We start from the raw sequence: 22,169 nt of genomic DNA on the forward strand, positions 1-22,169 counted from the left end.
GGGCGGTACCCGGAATCTGTTGAATGTCAGGGACTACAATGGAGGCAGTAAGACCCAAGTCAGAGGCTCAGGTGCTGGAGGAGGGGTGCCTGCCCCCTGGGGGCCTCCTGAGGCTGTGGCCAAGGGTGGCTGACCCAGATGCTGTCCCCTCTAGGTCCCTGAATCACACGACCCTGCACTTCAGATCTAGAGAGGAGCAGGAAGGCGGGTGCTGTGGGTAAGTACCCTGGAACCATGCCCAGGCAGCCAGTGAGGACTGGGGATGAGGAGACCTGCCTCCTGGGTGGCTAGAACAGGGGACAGACTGAGAGGGCTGGGCTTTGTCACAGGCAAACAAGGAGTACAGAGCAGGCTAGATTAGAAATCAGGGCTCTGGTCTGAGGAAAAGGACCCCATGCCCTGGCTTTTGCCCCTTCCTGCAGCAGGTTCACAGGCTGCAGCCTCAGCCAGGAGCACATGGAGCGGCTGTGTTGCTTGCTGAGCAAGTGTGAAGACCTCCACCAGCTGGAGTAAGTTGGGGAGGAGGAGGGAACAGAGCCCGGCAGCGTGTGCCTCGGTGGCATTGGAGGCGGGGTGTGTGTGTGTGTGCGCGCGCATGCACGCGCTCAACATCTCTCAGGACCAGCTAACAGGGGACAAGATGCCTCTGACTGAGTCACATCCATAAGTCTCCTCTGTCCCGTTTTTATCCTTCCCACTCCCCAACCATGGAGAAGCTAGTTCAGGGTGTGCTCTTCCATTATAGCAGGAACTTTCTCTTATTTTAAAGGTTACTTGATTAAGTGGCTTCCTGAGACAAACTGATTTTTAATTTTGAAAGCTTCTTAGGAAAAGAGGAAATAACAAGCCTCAAAAGTGTCATAAGCAGGGGCAAAATGAGTTCAGCGATGCAGGAAGAAAATCAGACATTTCCAGGCATGCTAATGATACTGTTTCTGAAACTGTAGCTACAACCACAGAATGCCGCAATGAAGGGAAATAAGAAAGTTCAAGTGCAGCTTCTGATATTGTATTCCCAAACTAAAGACAAAATCTCTGGGGTGAATGCATCCTCCAAACTCTTTCTTTTTCCTTATCTCACTCTTGTTCAAAAATTGTGGCTCCCGATGGATGCAGACCAAGGGCATAGTAAAAGCTAGTTGGTTTTTTTCTGACTCCTGAAAGCCTGCTGGGGGAACGCGAGTCCTGGGAGTGGTCACCAGATGTTGAAGGGGAAGATAAGGACTGGCTAACTGTGGTGCTGCTGAGGGGGGTGGTGGTGATAATCCTAGTGGTGATGGAGATGGCAGTGCTGTGGTGATGGGCATGGTGATGCTGAGTGGTAGGGGTGGGATGGCACCAGTGGGGAGGACTGTGATGTTGGGACAGAAGTAGTGCAGAGTGGCGGAGGGGGTGATGACAGTGCTATGTGGGTAGAGTAGCAGTGATGGTAACTGAAGAGAAGGCACATGTGACCATCAACAACCTCCTCCTGCCTCTTACAGCCTCTCAGGAAACCTGCTGGGTGATGACGGGCTCAGGTGCCTCCTGGAATGTCTCCCTCAGGTGCCCATCTCTGGTTTGCTTGAGTAAGTGACTAGCAGCCTCAAAGACAACACGGAAGAAGGCTTCCTGGGGCCAAAAGCATTAACAGGCCTCTTTTGAGGCATCCCTAGAGAACTCCAGAGGACAAGGGCTGGGTAGGGGGAAGGGATGGTTCCTACCTTGACCTCCAAGTCAATTTTTCTCCTTTCCTCATTGCCCACCATGGGCAGAGCTCCCACCAGACACAGCAGGGGAAGCTGTGACTAAAGCTTGGTGACCCATGTTGACGCCGGGCAGGGAGCAACAGTTCATCCCCAGCCAGCAGAAGGATCTCAGTTGTCTTGGCTCTTGGTCCATTCTGTCCCTGAAACTCCTCTGACCAAATCTACGGGACACAGATTTAAAGATGTCCCCACAGCAGGGAGGGTCCGTAGAAAGTCATCCTCACTCTCACTCTGTCTCCCCACTGACATGGGAGACTGGTGACCAGAGACAGGATACAGCCCATTGCTAAGCAACTGAGCTTTGAGCTCTGGGCATCCCTTACCCCCTTGGGGCTGGGGCTGCCAGCCTGGCCCCATCAACTCCCTGTCTCAGACCCCAGGAGCAGCAGCAGGCACAGTGAGGGCAGCTCTCGAGGACTCAAGCTGGTGCCTGACCTGCCTGTGTAGGGATAGCATCCCCTTGGCCTTTCTCTGGACCTCAGTGTCTCCACCTGGAGAATGGACACTTGGACATGGAGGACTCTCCTCCGGAGATGACAGCTGGAAGGGAGGAGCAAAGGGTGCTGAGCAGGGCTCCTTTGAGGTGCTGCTGCCCAACCCCTACCCTGAACCTCTTTTCTAGTCTGAGTCACAATAACATCTCTCAGGAAGGTGCCCTGTGCCTGGTGGACGCTCTCCCCTCCTGTCGACGTGTCCGGGAGGCCTCAGTGAAGTAAGGAGATGTTGGTGCCACTTGCTGCTGGCAGGGGAAGGAAGACTCTCACACTTGGTAGTCCTCTACCCGTGTGACTTGGGGCAACCCCCACCCCTCTCTGAGTCTCAGGGTTCACTGAATATGGGATCATAGTTTCCATCTTCTGAGTCCCATGTGCCACAGGGACCAGGGAGATCACAAGGTGGGGAACTCCAGGTTTAGCATCCTCACAGAAGGAGTTGGAGGTCTCCTCTGGTTGGCAAGGGGCTCTCCCGTGGCCTCCACCCTCCCCGACCCCCATGTGTCCAGCCCCCTTCCCTCCTGCATCCTCCACTCCTGGGTCCCAAGGATGCTTGGTAGCCTGGGCTTTCGGCTTCCCCACACCCCTCTCTCTGCAGCCTGGGCTCCAAACAGAGCTTCTGGATTCACTTGTCCCAACAGGAGGAGGCTAGGAAGACACTGAGGTAATTCCCAGTCCAGGGTGATGAGGGAAGGGGAGGGAACAGAGAAGAGGAGGCTGACCCTGTGATGGCCTCCGTGCCTGCTTCTCCTCTGGGACCTCTCCTCCTTCACACACCCTACTTCAAGCTGCTCCCTGGGTTTGCCTCCCCTACATCTGCCCCCAATCTCTTCACCCCTCCAGTCCCTGGGCTGGGCCTTCGCATGGTATTTGTGCCCCTTAGCTGTGTCCTCACTGTAAGTCTGGAGGCTTCTGAGTTAAGAGATCAGACTCTGGAGCCACCTGGGGTAAATCTCAGATCTATCACTTACCAGCTGTGTGACCTTGGACAAGTGGCTTAACCTCTCTGCGTTTCAATTCTTCATTTGTAAAATGCAAATAATAGTAAGACCTATCCCTTAGGGTTATTGTGAGGATTAAATGAGTTAATATGTATAAAGTGCTTAGAAAGGGCCTGGCTTATTCGAGTGCTGTATCAGTTCTTGTTGTTATTACTGTTGTTGTTGTTGTTGTTGTTGTTGTTGTTGTTGTTGTTGTTATTATTATTATTATTATTATTATTATTATTATTATTATTATTATTCCTCTCCCGGTAGCCTTGGGCTCTGTCTCTCTCTCTCAGCCTTGGGTCAGTTTCTCTGCATGTCTTACTTCAGCTGTAATCAGGGCCTCCAAATTGGTCCACTGCCATTGACCAGGCCTCCTCCAATCACCCCACTGCACCCAGAGGGATCTTCCCAAGACACTATCCAACTGGGCCACTCCATTGCTCTAAGCCCTTCAGTGGCTCCCAGCTGCCCTCAGGATAAAGTTCAGATTCTTTAGCCTGGTCTTCTCCCTCACAGTCTGATCTGCCCATCACCTCCCGCCATGTTCTTCCTCACTCCCCACCACCACACTCACAGCAGACACATCATATCTGCACACACATCACACACCACACACACATAAACACACACAACATATACAACCAACACATATATATACATGTACACACCACACACACACTCACCACACATACCACATCCACATGTACACACACCAGACATACCTCCACATACACACCACACACCACAAACCACACACACACGTACATGCACACAAATTCAGCCACAAGAGATCTTTGCTCCGTGTTCACCAGACCCACCAGACCCACCAGACCCAGTGGCCCTGCTTCTGGGACCCAGCCTGACACTTCCCCGCCTTTTCTGAGATCAAATTCTCCCAGACCTTTAAGATCCAGCTCAAATGTCAGCCACTCCTGGACACCTCTGGTAGCCCCTGTCCTGTGAGAGTGGGCGCCCCGTGGTGCTGTGCTGGGCCCTCGTCTCAGCCCAACTGTGAGACAGTGTTTGGGGGCCTATCTGCTGGCCACACAGGGCCGGGCACTGGTTGGGGGGGTGGGCAGGGCCACAGCAAGAATCCCAGTCCCTCCTGCCCCACAGGGAGCCTGGACCATTCAGTGCTGGAGAGTAGGGAAGTGGTCACGGGGTTGGGGTCTGGAGTCAGGCTGAGTTGGGTGGAAACCCAACTCTGTCCCTACTTCTGTGTGTGTCTTTGGGTTGGTCAGTTTCTCCACCTGCAAATGACACTGTTAAAGGAGGTTAAAGGAGATACTGCATGTAAGGCAGGCGCGCCGGCTCGCTCACCCTGTGCACCCAGGGGCTGGCCCAGGCCCAGCCTTAGACTCAGGGCTCAGTCAGTGACTCACTCCTAGCACTTTCTTGGGCGGTCGTGTCTCCATAGAGATGAGAAGCTCCCAGAGCAGGAGTTGCATCTTTGGCCTTTTCTCAGGCCCTAGTCTAGGCCTTCGCATTCAGTGGGGGCTCCCCTCAGGGGTCCTGGGGGAAACTAGGGGGAAGCAGGACAGCAGCCCCAACCAGCCTTGCCCAAGCTCTGCCTCCGGCCTTCTGCCCTCAGGCTCAGCGAGTGCAGCTTTGGGCCAGAGCATGTGCCCAGACTGGCCGCCGGCCTGAGCCAGGCCCTGCAGCTGACAGAGATCACGTGAGTGATCGGGCCCAGTCAATGGGGGAAGCTGAAGGGTGGGGGCTCCCTGCCAGAGCCCTCCTGGTAACTGACCTCTTTCCCCAGGCTAACCCAGTGCTGCCTGGGCCTGGAGCAGCTGACTGTCCTCCTGAGTCTGCTGAAGTGGCCGGCAGGGCTGCTCAATCTCAGGTATCGCCTGCCTGTGAACCTGGGAGGGGGCTGTGGTGTGAATGGGGGGCAGAGGTGGGCACTGAAGTGGTCCCCCCCAAGGTCATGGCCTTAACCATCTCCTGCACCCTGAACCCTGCCACCTGGATGCAGAGCCATGTACCCATTAGTTCCAGAAACCCCCTCAGGCACAGAGAAGCCACCCTCCCCAAAGTGAGGCCTATACTTGGGGACTACAGAGAAGAGGAAACTTCAAAGGACACCCAGATGAGGTCGAAAATAACACGTGACAAATATCATGTTTGAAAATTCTCTATTATTATTTTAAAACATCCAGAAAAACAGAGACGTTTACAAAAAGTAGAGAGAACTGTTTTGAAAATTCATGTCCCCATCACCTCGGTTTGACAGTTATTCATGTTTTTCCGTGTTTGTTTCATATTTTTAGTTTTTGGCTGAAGTGTCTTTAAATAAGTTAATAGATCTCACACAATATCACTCTGAAATATTTCACCACAACTCTTTAAAAAATAAGGACATTTTTTAATGCCATTTGCAGCAACATGGATAGACCTAGAGATTATCATATTAAGTGAAGTAAGTCAGGCAGAGAAAGACAAATATCATATGATGTCACTTATATGTGGAATTTTAAAAGATACAAATTTTACTTACAAACCAGAAATAGACTCACAGACAAAGAAAACAAACTGTGGTTACTAAAGGGGAAAGGGGTTGGGGGGGAGATAAAATAGCAGTTTGAGATTAACAGATGCCTATTACTATATAAAAAATAGATTAACAACAAGGAACTACTGTATAGCACAGGGAACTATATTCAACTTTTTGTAATAAGATATAATGGGAAATAATCAAAAAATACGTGCATGTTTATGTATAAAGGAATCACTTTGCTTACATCTGAAACTAACATTATAAATCAACTACAGTTCAATTGTAAAAAATTTAATAAATAAATAAATAAATAAATAAGGACATTGTCTACAAAATCACAGTTGAATTAGGACACCTACAAAAATCAGTAGCAATTTCTTAGTGTCAGATATTACCCAGTTCAATCTAAAATTTCCCACTGTCCCCAGTGGGACAGTGTGGACAGCTGGCTCTTTGGATCCAGGATCCAGTCCAGGTCCACATTTGCATGTGGTGATGACAGCTCTTAGGACTTAAATCAGTGACCTGTGGACAAAACCAATCCTCTGTGCTGTAGATGGTCCCACTTTCTGGCTCTGTCTGGTGCCTCCCTGTGATGTCATTGAGTTTGTTCCTCTAACCCCTAACTCTCCTGGAACTGGAAAGTCTCCATGAGATTCAGTGACATATTTGTGTCAAAAAAACCTTACTTCATGGCTAGTACCATGCACTTCTCAATGCAGGCCATAATGAGGCACATAAAGTCCAGCTGTTCCCCCAAATAACATTTTTAAAAATTGTGGTATAATATACCTAAGATAAAATTCACCATCTTAACCATTTTTAAGTGTAACCAGAACTCTTCGTGCAAAACTGAAACCCAGTACCCACTGAGCACCTCCGCATTTCCCCCACCCCAGCCCCTAGCAGCCACCTTTCTATTCTCTGTCTCTATGGCTCTGACTCCTCTAGGTTCCTCGTGTAAGTAGAATCAAGCAGTATTTGTCTTTTTGTGATTGGCTTATTTCACTTAGCATAATGTCCTCAGGGTTCATCCCTCTTGTACTGCATTACAAAATGTCCTTCCTATTTAAGCCGAAGAATACTCCACGAAAGGAATATACCACATTTTCTTTAGTCATCCATCCATCAGTTGACACTTGGGTCGCTTCCACCTTTTGACTCTTGTGATTAATGCTGGTATGAACATAGATGTACAAATATCTCTTTGTATCTCTGTTTTCAATTCCCTTGGGTCTATACCCAGAATTGCTGGATCACCCCAAATAACACTTTAAGATAAAATTTGTCTTACTCTAAAATTTATAGAAAACCCAGAAGAGCCTAAAAAGAAAATCATACTTTGGGAGAAAAAATTCAACCTAACTTTAAAAGGAGGAAATTTTAAACAACTCTCTTTATCCCTGCTTCTAAATGAATGCATGCACATCGTTAGAAAGTTTAGAAAGTATTGAGAAGTAAAGAAGAAATAAAATAAAAACCATTCGTGAGAATTCTACCATTGAAACAATCACCATAATATTTAATGTATTTACCTCATAGCTCTGTCTCCTTTCTCCCTGTATATTTTTCTTTATATATATATATTTTTCTTTTTTAATACAAAATTGGGATCATGTTTTATATACAACTTTATTTCCTTACCTTTGCAACGTGACATTATATAGAGCTTTTCTTAAACCTAAAAATATAGTTTAAAAAATAACGTTTTCTGTTTGGATTGTTGCAATAACTGTTGGAACAAGGATGATGTTAATTTTTTTGTTTCATTCTTATGCCTAGGTTTAAATTTTATAGTTTTAAAATAAGCAAAAACCAAAAAAGCTTCTAGGCCCTCCTTGACACTCTTCTCCCAGCCCCTACTAACCCTGGAGGACCTTCTTCTGTGTCCACTTCTGTGATAGGGTGAAGGAGCCGTGGGTGGGCCGAGCTGGGGTCCCCACCCTGCTGGAAGTCTGTGCCCAGGCCGCAGGCAACATCACTGAAATAAGGTGAGTCCAGGGAGGAGGCCCCTCGGAATTCTTCTTCTTTTCATGACCATTGGGACCATCCCTTATCTAGACATTGGTCTCTTGTCCTGTAGGGTAATAGCTGCGTTACTAGTGAGTTCACTGGGTCCCCAGGATGGCAGGAGCCCCTGAGGCATGTGTGAGGGGCAAAACCTACTTGTTAGGACTTGTGCAGTAGGCAGGCTGCAGTGCCAGAGAGAGGACAACAGCCCCAGATTCAAGACAAAGTGCTGTTAGACCCCAGACAGACACTGCTGGGAGTCCATGCTGGTTGTCTGGAAGTGGCTCCTGGATGACAGTAACACACACCAGGGCTCTGTGACCAGAGGTGACAGAATCACATGGACTAGATAAGAACAAAGGCTTTGGTGTCCCTGTTGTCTAGATCCCCACTGGGTCTGGGAGCTCAGTGGGCTGGGCAGCCCCAGTCCCAGCTCAGCCTGCACAGGAAAGCTGCTGTGGACCTCATACTGGCTACCCCTTCCCTCCTCAGCATCTCCGAGACCCAGCAGCAGCTCTGTATCCAGCTGGAATTTCCCCAACAGGAGAACCCAGAAGCTATGGCCCTCAGGTGGGACCCTGTACCTGGGGACTCAAGGAAGCGGGTGGTGATGGGGTAGGGGAGTGTGGGAATGGAGGCATTGGGCCTTCTGACCAGTATTTCTCATGCCCCTGCTGAGAGTCCTTTATGTCCAAAGTCTCTACATGGCCTATGAAATCTGGCCTAATCTGCCTCTTCACAGTGTCCGTTCCCACCCCAAACCCCAGTCTCAGCTCCAGTTATCCCTACCAACTTTCAGCTACTGGAACATCTTGCTCCCTTTGACCTGAGGGCCTTTGCACAGGCTGTTTCCTCCCCAGAATATTCTCTTCTCCCTTTCCTTCTTCATCCTTCTACAGCTAGCTAACTTGACCTTGCCCTTCGGGTCTTAGCTTAAATGCCACCACCTCAGGGAGGCCCTTCTAAACCTCAGAATTTGTCAGGCGCTCTCATTATCCACTCTTATAGATCCCTGGATTCACAGCACCTTTAATCCATACAGCACATTTTTGGAAATTAAAATGTCACCCCTTTGGGGTGAATGCAGCCCTACATGTATACATTGTGAGGAATAGACCATACCTGAATCTCAGCCCCAACTCACCGCTTTGGCTGGGTCCTCTTGTGCAGTGAACAACCTGCACAGCCATACCAGGTGCCCCATCTAGACCTCTCCTTCATGATTGAATAGTAAATTCTGGGACTTTATTTGATCAGCGTGTATTTACCCCTACAAAAAGATAAGCTTTTTGCAGGCAGGGACTGAGTCCCCAATACTGACTCAGTTGTTCAGAAACTGCAGCCTCCCTCTCTACCTCCAGGTTGGCTCAGTGCGACCTTGGGACCCACCACAGCCTTCTGGTCAGACAGCTGATGAAGACATGCGCCAAGCTGCAGCAGCTCAGGTTGGCACCCTGAAACACTGTCTGGGGCCCTGAGTTCTCTGTGTAATCCTAGTGCCTGCTCCAGGCTGTAGGTGAGGGGCTGGCCAGTCCAGGATGGGGAGAATCCCACTTGGCCAGTAGGGGAGAGCCCTAGGGTGACATAGGGGAGCCTTGCCTCCTGGGAGCTCTTGGGTGGGCCTTTCCCCTCTCTTGGCCTCCTATCTCTATGTGATAGATGATCCCTGAGGTGTGTCCAGCCTGAAACCCTCTGTAATATGCTTGGGCCTTTTCAGCTTGTCCCAGGTGAACCTCTGTGACGCCAGCTCTCTGCTGCTGCAAAGCCTCCTGCTGGCCCTCTCCGAGCTGAAGATCTTCCGGTAGGCAGACAGGACTCCCACTCGGGTCCCCCCGCAGCTCTGCCCACACCCACCCCTCCTATTCTCTCCAGCCCTGGCCTCAGGAGAACTCTGTCCCCATCTTGTGGGCTGGGACCACATGTGGCCCTGGAGATGATGTTGGGGTGCATAGTCATCAACATGGCCACGTGAAGAGAAAGGGGTTCCCTTTTCAATGCTCTTTCTTTTACTTTATTATTTGGAAATAATTGCAAACTAATGTAAAAATTGCAGGAAGACTGAGAAGAACTTCCATATACCATTTCCCAAATTCATCCTTTGTCAATATTTTTTCACATTTGCTCTTTTCTTCCCTCCCTCCCTATCCCCTTCCTTTTCACCCCTCCCTTCTCTTCTCCCTGCCCCTTTCTTTTCTGAACCATTTGAAAGTAAGTTGCATAATCATGCCCTTTCACCCCTTAATACTTCAGTGAATTTCTTAAGAACAAGAACATTCTCTTCCCTAATCCAGTAAAAGAGTAAAATTAAGGAAATTTAACATTGATACCCTATTATTATATAAACTATAGTTTATATTCCAATTTTGCCAATTTTCCCAATCATGTTTATTGTGTGTGTGTGTGTTTTTTTTTTTTTTTTTTTTTTTTGAGTCCTGGATTCCATCCAGGATCACTGACTGCATTTAATTGCCATCTCTCTTTAGCCTCCTTCGGTTTGGAATCAGTCCTCAGCCCTCTTTACCTTTCAGGATATTGTCATGACATTTACATGCCAGCTAGTTTACAGAATGTCTTTCAGCTTGAGTTTATCTGCTCTTTCCTCGTGCTTAGATTTAGGTTCTGCATTTTGGGCAGGAATATCACAGAGGTGCTACTGTGTTCTTCTCAGTGCATCACATCGGGAGGCCCATGATGCCTATTTGTCCCCTAACTATTGATGTGAACTGTGATCAGCTGGTTAAGGTGGTGCCCGCCAGTTTTCTTCACTTGCAAAGCTACTATTTTTCCCTTTGGAATTAACCAGTTATTTTGTAGGGAGATACTTAGGAAGATGTAAACATCTTGTTCTTCCTCAACCTTTCACTCATGAATTTTAGCGTCCATTGATAATTCTTGCCTGAATCAGATATCAGTATGATGGTTGCAAAATGGAGATTTTCTAATGTTCAGTCCTCATTTAATCCAACTGATTGCATCAAGGAGGTCTCCATTGGGTACTGATATATCTTTAACACATCCCCATACTTAGATTTTTTGCTGTTGAAGATGCAGAGCTCATGGTAAATGACAATAACTAGCTAGACTTTACAGCGATACCTGATTATGGCAGACACTGTGGAGCTGCTACCTGAATGATTGTGGTTTAGGGAAATATTCAGCTAGTCCATGTTCCTGTCTCCAAGCTATATCTTTTTTTTTAAAAAGATGTTTATTTTATTTACTTATTTTTATTTTATTATTATTTTTTAATGGAGGTACTGGGGATTGAACTGAAGACCCGTACATGCTAAGAATGTGCTCTACCACTGAGCTATACCCAGCCCCACTCCAGGCTATATCTTGACTTACTGATTCCATGATGGGAGAGATTTATGAAGAGAGGGAGGGTCCCCTCCTGCTGTTCCCCAGGAACCACCCCCACGCCACCTCCTTGCCCTCTGTCACCAGCATTCAGAGCTCCTACCTGACCTGCTCCCCTTTGACCCCCACCAGGCTGACCTCTAGCTGTGTGAGCGCCAAGGGGCTGGCCCACCTGACATCTGGTCTGAGCCATTGTCAGCACCTGGAGGAGCTAGAGTGAGTCCCAGGGTAGAAGGATCTGGGAAGGGATGGCCCAGCTGAGGACCAGGGATGAAGAGGACAGTTGGGCCTTTGGTAAAGTGGGTGGTGGGACTTCAGCCTATTGCTTTTCTTCCTGATGAAGCCTGGCAACTCGGCGTGGCTTGGGGCAGGCTGAGCACTGAGTTCTTGGTCCTGAATTTGCCCCTCTCTCAGAGTGACCTTGGGTGAATAACTGTGCCTCTCTATACTTGACCAGCCTCATCTGTAGAATGGGGCTCGTCATCCTTCTTTACCTAGAGTAGCTATGGGTGTTGGGTACAAGAAAGCTATGGGGTAGAGGAGAGCATTGCATTCATGTGTGCGCATGGGTGAGTGTGTGTATGTTTTCCTTGTCCCTGGCTTCCTCTGTTGAAACCCAGGGCACTTTTTCTCAGTTGGATCAGCTGTGACTGCCATGCTCCCTTCTGCAGGGACCCCAGAGCTGACCCTTGGGGCCAGGAATGCCCCCGTGGAGCCTGGTCAGAGGGGTGGTCTAAGATCTGCAGACCCAGAGCCGGCCTCCTTAGGGGACTGAGAAGGGGGCGGAGCTGGTGAGACAGCTCCGCTCCAAGGGCGGGGCAGGCTCGTCTCATCCTCATCTTATGCTTGGTCCCCTCCAGCTTGTCTAACAATCAATTTGACGAGGACGGCACCAAGGTGCTGATGGGGGCCCTTGAGGACAAGTGCTGGCTGAAGAGGCTTGAGTAAGTAGTGGTGGTGAATGGAGGTTGGGGGCAGAGATGGGGAGTTGGGAGCATCCTAGGAATCTTGTTCTTTTTGCATCTCTTGTGAACACAAACTATCAATCCCCTAGATGGACCCAGGTGAGCGGAATGCCCTCCCTTTTCCTTTCTTACCTGGTTCTGAGTGCTATCAAAATGCTTGATCATGGGAAACAGAATACTTGCCCAAACTGACCCAAGCCAGAAATGTATTGGATCATGTCACAGAAAGTGACAAGGCAACCGACTTCAGGCAAGGCTGGATCCAGGTTCTGTACTTGTCCCTCCACTCCTCACTCCCGCCCCATTTCACTCTCCCATTTGACATCATTCTCAGGGAGGCTGTCCTTGCAGCTGCAGGCTCACCATCTACCATCTAACTGGAAAAAGGAGCACCTTTCTCCCTGTGCCTACCACACAAGGCCCAAGATTGAGTCTCACTGGACCAGCTAGGGTCACACGCCCACCCCTAAACCATTCACTGTGGCTCTGAGCACACAGTAATCTGATTGGCCAGATCTGGGTCACGTGCCCACCCAATTATCTGGACTGAGTCAGAGGTGGTATTTCAGGGGGCTATTAACACAAGAAAGGGAAAAAAACCCCACAGATGACCACTGCCATTTGCCTACAATCATTCCCTTAGTAACCGACACTACTCTTCCCTATAATTTGGAGTCATCAAATTCTTGGAAACACCAGAAACAGCCTCAGTCTGAAGGATAGGTCCCTGTCCTGCGCAGACGTGACAGTGTCAGGAAAGAACACTTGGCAGGGCATATTCTGCTTTTTGTTGTTGTCGGGGAGGATAATTAGGTTTATTTATTTACTCATTTATTTTGATGGAGGTACTGGGGATTGAACCCAGGACCTCATGCATGCTAAGCATGCACTCTACCACTGAGCTGTGCCCTCCCCAGCATCTTCTGCTTTCGATCTCAAAGTTTTTCTGATGACCAAAAATACACACTAATTATAAAAAGTTCCATTATCATAGAAATATGTAACAAAGAACACGAAATCCCCTGGCAATGACATCTCCTGGGAAAGCTTCTGTAAATGAGCCATTTGTGAATTTTTCTCCAGATTTTTTTTTTGATGCATGTTTTAAATACATTTTCAAAGCAGCCCTTTCACTTTTTGCCCCATAGCAACAAAATTCTCCCACTTTGTCCCGCTTTGCTTGTCCTGGGGAGGCAAGGGGTGATTAGGGAGACCTTTTCCAACGTGGGCATAATGATACCTTTCTGTCTGAATGAAGGGGTTGGAGCCTCACTCCCCAGAGGCCTCTTCTGGTTCCAGATCTGTCATTTCTGAGTGTCTCCTCCCTGACAAATAGCTCCCCTAGAATCCAGACAACTTATTCCGCCTGTCCCTCTGTGTTGAAATGGTTGGGGCATGGGAGCCGGTTAGGAGCCACACCCTCTGGGTTCAGCCCTTGGTGGGGTGACCAACTGTCCTAGTTTGCCCTGGAGCGGAAAGTCCTGCATCCTGGAAAACCCCTTGGTTCTAGGCAAACCAGGACAGCTGTCACCTCTCGGCTCCACCTCTTAATGTGTGAATTTAGGCAAGTTACCTAACCTTTCTGTGCTTTTTAATTCATCTTAACTTGGGATAATAGCTGGACCTACCTCCTAGGTGGTCGTGAAGATTAAATGAGATAACGCATATGAAGCACTTAGAACAGGACCTGGCACAGAGTTCACACTCTATAAGTATTGACTGTTGTTGTTATTATTATTATCATTACCTTTTCCTGCCCAGGCTGGGGGCCTTAAGGAGCATGGTCCATGGGTAACACATGGTTGGGGCCCAGGAATGGGAATCCTACAGCCTTGGGTTCTGCTCCTGATGCTGCCTGTTTCTGTGTGTGCCCTCTGAGCCTCAGTGTTCCTCATCTCTAAAATGGGGATGATATCATCTCTCAGTGGCCCTTAGTATGTGTTCCATATGTGGTTGCTCTAATTACTGATCAGTTGCCTGGGTCCAATGTGATGTAGAGCATAGAACTGCTACCTGGATGATCTTAGTAATTTGTGCAGAGAAACAGCATTTGGATTTCCCAGGGTAGTTTTGTTTTGTACAATTTTTTTTTTTACAATGTGTGGATGTAAGTGGCTGTCTTGGAGATCGTTGGGCATTGCTGGGCACTGGGGCCTCAAGCCTCCGAACTCTAGATCTGTGTCTGGGACCCAAGCCCAGCGATGCCAAGTCCTCCTGTGGCATCCTTTCCTCTAGCCTCGGCCACCTCCCACTGGGCGACTCCACCCTGGCTGTGCTCACTCAACGACTAAGCCACATGGCCTTCCTGCAGAGCCTCCGGTGAGTGGCCAAGTGACCCCCTGGGCTTGAGTGGGAGGATGTACTTCCCCAAGGGAAGCACTGGAGGGCACCTCCCTGAGAACCCTCGTGGCTCCTGTCCTTGGGACAGTCCTGTACCCTCCCAGGTCTATGCCCCAGGTCTTGCCTTTTACTGCCCCCAGCCTCCTCCTGGCTACTGAAGGGGCTGGGCCCAAGTCCAAGAACAGCCCTTAATGTGCACAAATTCATCGTCTGTTCTTATGCACATTTCTGACTTGCAGATCTGGCTTGCCTGGATTCTGCATTTCAAGCTCCCAGATGGTGCCCATTCTGGGGACCTCAGAACACACTCTGAGTCATGAGGGTCTAGACTCAGAGCTGATGACCTTGGTATTCTGCCTTTGTGCCCTTGGCCACTTTGATAAACAAACAGTGCATGTTCTTTTCATGGGATTTTTCAAAATATGAAATATTGTGACTCAAAACAAACCCAAGCCATGACACAAAGCATTGTTTTGTTTTTATCCAAGTCTCTGCCCCCACTCTGGTGGAGTAGAGTGCATAGGAAGTGAGCGCAGAGAGTTTGGAGGACCAGGTCATTTCACCCCAAATTAATATACCTAAAGGCAGTTTCCTAAAAATTAATTTGAGAAACGAAAACAGAACAAACAACCCTCAGACAAACACTCAATGTGAAGCCAGGACAGCGTACATCAACTGTTCTGTTTCTTTTGGTTTTTCCCCCACTCACAGAGGCAGGGCATGGTCCAGTGCAGAAAAGACAGTAAATAAACTGTGTTTAAGGAAAAGCCCACCATTCGCATATTTTAGAACAAGATATGCCCTGAAGAAACGAATTGCCTGAGTTGTGAGACCCATGAGAAACTGGCATTCAGCCGGGCTGACCTGGAGGTGCCTGACACAGGGGCTGAGGCAAAGCCTGGCCAAACCAAAAATACGTGGCCACTGCTCCAGGCCAGTAGCCATGGGCTTTCACTTCCGTCTTGTCTGTGAGTCCCTGGGAGTCTTTGGCCCGTCACAGCTCCTCCCTGGGGCTTAGTTTTCTCATGTGGACATTAGGTAGTCTCCTCATCTCGCCCGCCCCCCTCCCCTGAAAGTTTTGTGACTGGCATAGGAGTTCTTGGATGTGTAAAGGCTTTGCAAACTGTAGAGTTCTGAGCACAGCACCAGCAAAGGCCTTTACTCCTAACTAAGGCTCCTTGACCCTACTTCTCCAGGCTGAGCCAGAGCAGCATCAGCGACATCGGCTGCTGCCACCTTTTCAAGGCCCTCAGAGCTACCACCAGGTTGGAGGAGCTGGGGTGAGTTGCCTGGCCCTCCCCAAGACCCAAGACAACTTTGGCAGGGGAAGATGACAAAAGCAAGGGGCTCCTTGAGGACACTCTTTACTTCTTAATCTCATCACTTTCCCCCTCTTCTACACTGCACAACCCCAGAACCAGAACCTGGGGACCCAAAGATAGGATGTGAGAGTGTTGATTGCAGCAAGAGGGATTTAGGTCAGACACCAGGGAGAACACCCTGCACAGAAGACAAGAGTTTGGCGTCCTCAGCCAGCAGAGGGTGAGGGGACTTGATCGGTGTGGGGAGGCCTTTCTCTAGACTTCACCCTCCCCTTCTGGGATGAGGACACAGACAAGAGTTGGACGGTAGCTGACGGTTCCACTTCTCCTGCTGTTCTCTCCCCAAGCTTGAGCCACAACCAGATTGGAGACGCCGGTGCCCAGCAGTTAGCTGCCCTCCTGCCGGGGCTGCCTGAGCTCAGGAAGATAGAGTAAGTGGCCAGCCCTCCTGACAGGGGCCCTCAGTGGAGCGGCCATGCCATGGTCTGGGGAGAGGCCAGCTTCTGGCTCAGGCTGGCTTTCCTCCCCTCACCTCAGTGTCCAGGCAGTGGGACTGGTGACCTGGCACTGCTGATTTGGTGACTTGGAGCCAGCTCAGCCCCTGCCCCTCTTGGGGTCTCTCTGCCCCATCAGGCTGGGATGGTATGTGGCAGGGGTGCTGTCTCTTTGGGCCCAGCAGATGTGGTGGGGTGTGGGGAGCAGGGAGTCGAAGGATCTGATGTCTGCCCCTCCTCAGCCTCTCAGCAAATGGCATCGGCCTGGCAGGGGGAGCGCGGTTGGTGGAGTCTCTCGCCCTTTGCAGGCACCTGGAGGATCTGATGTGAGTGTCTGCCTGGGTGGCCGCCCTCTGCCCTCTGTGTTCACCTGACCCAGTGGTCATAGGGCAGGGCAGAGGTCTGGAGTGGGCCAGCCTAGTGCTCAACCTTATCCCCTCTCCTTTTCCAGGCTTGGCTGCAATGACCTGGGAGATCCCACAGCCCTGGGGCTGGCCCAGGGGCTGCCCCGGCACCTGAGGGTCCTGCAGTGAGTGGCCCCTCTGCCTGTGGTGTGTGCAGGGTTAGCGGGAAGGGGTTCCCCCAGCAGCACTAGGGGGTCAAAGCCCCCATCAGCTGGGTTGCCCTGTTCTAGGGGAAATGACATGCAGTGGGGCCGGCTGCCCCCCTCCCGCCTGGTCCTCTCCAGCCTTTGGAGTCTGGGGCAAGGAGCTCACAAGACCCAGCCTAGTCCTGGCTCTGCCATCAGCCCCTGTGTGCCCTTGGCCAAGCCCATGTCCCTTCTGAGTCTGTTTCCTCATCTTTAAAAGCAGTACAACAATCCCAGCTCAGCATGCCCTGTTAGCCAGTCTCAAAGGGTAAATGAGGAAGCATTGGCAAAGGGCTATGCTATGCAGGAGAAAGTGCCATGCAGCATGACCTCAGCACTTCACAGTTTATGTCCATGGTCTCACTGGAGCCTCACAGGATCCCCATGGGGCCGGAATTTCTATTTGCTCCATTTTCTAGGCAAGGGAACTAAAGCCAAAAGAGATGTGGAAATCTTACCCTACCAATACATGAAAGAGCCAGGCCTTGAATTTGGGATCTCAGACCCCAAAGCCAAGGCCCTAGAGACCCACCCAGGTCCTGGGTAGGTGGGAAGAGGGGTTGGGTTGGCAGTTACCCAGAGACTATCTAAAGTCTGGCCGTGCAGCCTGAGACCATGCTGAGGGTGGGAGGATCCAGCCCCTCAATCCCTATACCTGGTCCCCAGGCTCTCCTCTCCCCCTTCCCTTTCCCCAGCCTGCGGTCCAGCCATCTGGGCCCAGAGGGGGTGCTCAGCTTGGGCCAGGCCCTGGATGGATGCTCACACGTGGAGGAGATCAGGTGAGTAGGGGCCATGGAGCCTGGGCAGGGGAACAGGCCGGGGGGCCTGGGGATTCCTCTCACAGGTGTCTCCCCTGCCCTGCAGCTTGGCAGAGAACAACTTGGCCGGAGGGGTCCCACATTTCTGTCAAGGGCTCCCACTGCTCCGGAAGATAGAGTACGTAGCCTTCTCTGTCTACCTGGGGAGCTGGGGGGCGGTAGGGGCAGCCCTTCCTTCTCTAGCTGAGCCTGACACCTGGGAAGGCTTTTGAAGTGACAGAAGCCTCAGGTATAGGGGAAGGTTGGGACCAAAAAAGGGGCACATTCCTAAGACTCCCATCCTGCCCCAGACCCTGGCCACTCTGCTCCTCCTGCTCTGATTGCAGGGTGGGAAGAGGGGGACGGGCAGGAGGTGCCCCTGACTCAGACACTTCCATCCCTTCCCCTTCTCTGTTTCCAGCCTGGTGTCGTGTGAGATTGACAACCAGACTGCCAAGCCTCTCGCCACCAGCTTCATGCTCTGCCCGGCCCTGGAAGAAATCCTGTGAGTGCGTGGGAGAGCCCTGAGCTGGGAAAAGCAGGCCTCAGGGGAGGCCTGGTCCCTTCCTCCCTGAGGGTCTTCCTATCTGTATATGGGGAAGGTCATTCTTGGTCAAACCTCCTCTCAAGGCAGTTTTAACACTTGTTCTGCCAGTATTGTTGGTCCAAGCCGTTCAGACTCTCCTGTCTCCCTGCCATTGGAGTGGCGGGAGGCGGGGTGGACCAGATGGTCTCTAAAGGCTCTTTGCCCCTAACCTTCTCTTTGGGAGGCGTCTGGATAGACCACCTGGTCTGGTTTATGGAGCCTATGATTTACGAACCACCTGCTGGTAGTGAAGAGTGGCTAAAACCAGCAGCCTCCCACCTCCTGCTGGCCTACTGGCCATGCCCACCTCCCTCTTGGGCAGCGCAGACACTGAGACCTTGGGGCTTGGCAGCGCTGCCTCAGGGATAAACTAGACTGCCAGGACCAGCCTGGAGCCCTGACCGAGGCGGAAGAGAAGGCTACTTCATAAGGTACAGGACACTAGTGATTACAAGATTTTAGGTTTGCATCCTAAAGATTTTAATTCTTCTCATTACTTTACACCAAAGAGGGAGTCTCAGATCAGTGCTAACTCACCTGAACACCTAACACTGGTGAGTGTCCCTTTGTAGCCAACAGCGGGATGACCAGCACCTTGGGAAGGACACAGGTTTCAGCTAGAAGATAATATCGTTGTTTGCACTGTATTTATCCTTGTAACTACCTTCTATTTAGGGTCCTCAACACAGGTTTCCCATTGATAGTAGTGATAAATGTTTTCCTAAGATTAGTTTCTCAAAGTGAAAAAAAAAAAAAGGAAGGGAGGGAGGGAGGGCTGATTTAAAGAAACACATGAAACAGATAATAATACAGGCGGTGCATGGATGTGGCAAAGCCACGGTGGAGGCGCGCACCTGGTGGAAGTTCGGATCATGGCCGTGTTTCCGCAGCCCATGTGTTCTAAACTCTCAGGACAGCCAGCTCCTAAGCTGTCTGGGTTCTTGAGGGATGGCCAGAAGGGAATGGGGTTGAGGGGTAGGAAGGAGCCACCTGTGCCTTGAAAAGTCTTCAGGGAGAGCACTTGAGCACCCCATCAGGCACCTCTCTTGTACCTGCATGGCACCCCCACCCCCACAACCCGATGGCCCCCAGTTCTCCTCACCTGCCGCCTTGTACCCCCATCGACCTCATTGCTTTCTGCCACTGACCTTGGGGCCCCTACCCTGCAGGCTGTCCTGGAATCTGCTTGGGGACGAGGCAGCTGCTGAGCTGGCCCGGGTCCTGCCACGGATGGACCGGCTGAAGAGAGTGGAGTAAGAGGGGCACATCCTGGGAAGCTAGAAGGGGTGGAGAGGGCTGAAGGGGGACCTGTGTCCTGGGAAAAGCCAAGAGGCTACTAGGTCAGGCCTCTGCCTCCCAGGAAGCCCTCCTGGACTTGCACACTCCAGTCCACCCCAAGCCCCTGGGTCCCGGCCTTTAACCTTTCTGTTACACTGTTTGTTGAGTTCTCTAAGCAGATGTGTGGGAAGCCTATGTCCCCTGGCCGGGGGAAGGGACATAGGGAAGCCCCCTCCACCATCTCTCCCCATCTCATGCCAGTTTCTTTCTTGTTCCTCTGCTGCCCATCGGGAAGCCTGGAGAAGAATCGGATCACAACTCGTGGAGCCTGGCTCCTGGCTGAAGGGCTGGCACAGGGGTCTGGCATCCAAGTCATTCGGTAACAGGGCCTGCAGGGACTGGGTTGGTGGGGGCAGGGGCCACTTCAACATCTCTAATGTAAGGGGTTTCCTGTAGAAAGAGGCAGGACCTGGGTTGGGGATTATTAAAGGAGTCTTGGACCACTCCACCAGGAATTTGGTAGCAAGCAGACCTGGATCAAATCCCATGTCTGCCAGTTGCCAGTTGTGTAACTTTGCTTCAGTAACTCAACCTCTCTGAACCTCAGTTTCCTGAACTGTAAAATGGAGATAGTGACAGTGTCTACCTCAGAGAGGTGCTCTGCAGAATAAATGATTATATAAAGCACTGATCACAATGCTTAGCACATAGTAAGCACTTAAAATGGTAGCTATAACCAGAGCCACTACATACAATTGCGTGGGTTGCGCACTGCATCAGGGCAGTGCATCTAAAGCACGTCATTCACATAGTAGACATGTTAGATTTCTAGTAGTAGTGAAGTGTCTTGCTCTATAAATCTCAATACGTTAGGACAATTTCAGACATATAAGTCAAGTGTCTTAAGGGGAGTTTTTTTCCTTATTTGCACAGTGTGTCATATGAGCATGGCCCTGGCTGGGATCACTAGCTCCTGGGGAAGAAGATTGAGTGGAAGAAGTTGGGGTGGGTGTGGGGGATACCCTCTCCCTAAGGTAGTCATGCTTGCCAGGTAACTCTGGGAACAGCTCTTTCCCTTTGGGGCCTCAGTTTCCTCATCTGTAGGTAGGACTGACGGCAGAGACGAGAGGGTAAGTGAACAGCTCCCAATGCTAAGGGTCAATCTCTGTGTCCCTGCAGCCTCTGGAATAACCCTATCCCCGCCAACATGGCCGAGCGTCTGCAGAGCCAGGAGCCCAGGCTGGACTTTGCTTTCTTCGACAACCAGCCACAGGTCCCTTGGAATACCTGATGGCCTTCTCATGACCTTTTGAATACAGCCAAGTGATGACAACTTCCACCCACAAGGATAGAGTGCTCAGGAGAAGAGGCACATTTGTCCTGCTATAGTCTTCATGGAGGACTTTTGGGGACAAAGAGCCTTGTATTTCCAGTAGACGACCCTACATCACATGTGACATGCATGGCCAGCTGGGGACATGTAGCACTATGAGGATGTCTTGGTGTGATGCATGACACAGGTCACACGCAGCAGTTCCATGTGACATTGCACAAAACTTGCAGTGTGGCCTGTGGGTTAGGGCACAGGTCCTAGCACTACATGTAATTGTTCCATATATGATACATGACACATGTCCATGACATATGTCCCATGGCTAGCCAGATGCCTTCAGGCTGGTCTAAGATCTAATTTATTACTTTTTTAAGTCATGTATATATTTATAAATTTCATTTCCAGAGCAGCTAAGCAAGAGAATGTCTTCCTCCCAGAACTGGGATGGGGAGATTGTACAAGCACTGACCAGCCCAGTGGCCCAAGGGTCAGGGCCCTGCGCCAAGTTGAGGATTTAGCCACAAGGCTTCCAGCCTCAAGTCTCAGTTTTTCCATCTGTGGACTGGATCACACCCCCTCCCTTCAATGCTAGCTTCCAAGGACTTTGGGCCCAGGTTCAAGTAGAGCCAGCCTGACCTTGAGAAGGGACAGCCCCAGTCTGTCCTGTGTAACAGATGAAGCAGGTCTAAGGGTGCAGGGGTGGGGACTTCCAAGATAGCTAGGCAAGGCCACTGGATCCAGCCACTACCTCAGCAGAACCTGAGTGAGCTCCCAGGAGCTGCTTGTGTTACACAGTGTTCTCTTACTTCCAAGAGGGCCCAAGGATGGCCCTGTACAAATACAACCAATAAATGAAGATGATCTTCCAGTCTCTCACCTGAGTCTGATGTGTCCCACCACCTCACCAAGGTCAGAAGTGATTCACCCCCGCCCCCGGGGACTGGAGAGCAGGGCAGACCACAGAGAGAGATGCGGAGAGGAGCACTGGCCTGGGAGTCAGGAGCCATGAGGTCAAGCCCAGACTCTGTCTCCGTATATATCATGTGATCATAGGCAAGTCACCTCCTCTCCAAAACCCACTTGCGCCGTGAGGGTATTATAGAAGCTGTAGTGTTAGAAACAGTCTTTGTTTGACTCGAATTATATTTACAGTTCTTTCTGATTTAATTGTCAATATTTAAAATTGGGACTTTATACTCCAAAGTTCAGGTTTTCAGCTTCTCTTAGGTGCTGGTCCAGCATTCCTACTCAAGAATAACGTGCTGGGGATGTATGACTATGCCCTTTAGATGTGCAAAGAGGCACACATCCCTCAGTCCCCACTACTTCCCAGTGTGACCCCCCTCCCTTGTGCTGCTTGCCTG

The 22,169-nt window shown here is 50.5% G+C and overlaps 1 protein-coding gene across 10 annotated transcripts in view; it reads left to right on the plus strand.

The window, feature by feature from the left end:
• The window catches only part of NLRC5 (NLR family CARD domain containing 5), an 80,913-nt gene extending 59,235 nt beyond the window's left edge, over positions 1-21,678 (plus strand). For 8 of the 10 annotated variants that reach the window (XM_032486370.1, XM_014563853.2, XM_014563852.2 and 5 more), the window contains 24 exons: positions 155-217; positions 423-509; positions 1,485-1,568; positions 2,371-2,460; positions 2,841-2,906; positions 4,823-4,906; positions 4,994-5,077; positions 7,636-7,722; positions 8,234-8,311; positions 9,103-9,186; positions 9,459-9,542; positions 11,234-11,317; positions 11,962-12,045; positions 14,302-14,385; positions 15,603-15,686; positions 16,076-16,159; positions 16,465-16,548; positions 16,674-16,751; positions 17,507-17,590; positions 17,676-17,747; positions 18,030-18,113; positions 19,364-19,447; positions 19,768-19,851; positions 20,652-21,678. In XM_032486370.1, coding sequence (XP_032342261.1) covers positions 155-217; positions 423-509; positions 1,485-1,568; positions 2,371-2,460; positions 2,841-2,906; positions 4,823-4,906; positions 4,994-5,077; positions 7,636-7,722; positions 8,234-8,311; positions 9,103-9,186; positions 9,459-9,542; positions 11,234-11,317; positions 11,962-12,045; positions 14,302-14,385; positions 15,603-15,686; positions 16,076-16,159; positions 16,465-16,548; positions 16,674-16,751; positions 17,507-17,590; positions 17,676-17,747; positions 18,030-18,113; positions 19,364-19,447; positions 19,768-19,851; positions 20,652-20,763 — 1,993 coding nt within the window. In that variant the 3' untranslated portion in view covers positions 20,764-21,678. Of the gene's footprint in view, positions 1-154; positions 218-422; positions 510-1,484; positions 1,569-2,370; positions 2,461-2,840; positions 2,907-4,822; positions 4,907-4,993; positions 5,078-7,635; positions 7,723-8,233; positions 8,312-9,102; positions 9,187-9,458; positions 9,543-11,233; positions 11,318-11,961; positions 12,046-14,301; positions 14,386-15,602; positions 15,687-16,075; positions 16,160-16,464; positions 16,549-16,673; positions 16,752-17,506; positions 17,591-17,675; positions 17,748-18,029; positions 18,114-19,363; positions 19,448-19,733; positions 19,852-20,651 lie in introns of all 10 variants that reach the window. The other 2 variants (XM_032486372.1, XM_014563854.2) reach the window with 2 other exon arrangements.
• The last annotated feature ends 491 nt before the right edge of the window (positions 21,679-22,169 follow it).

This window comes from Camelus ferus, chromosome 9 (genome assembly GCF_009834535.1).
Source record: "Camelus ferus isolate YT-003-E chromosome 9, BCGSAC_Cfer_1.0, whole genome shotgun sequence".
NCBI lineage: Eukaryota > Metazoa > Chordata > Mammalia > Artiodactyla > Camelidae > Camelus > Camelus ferus.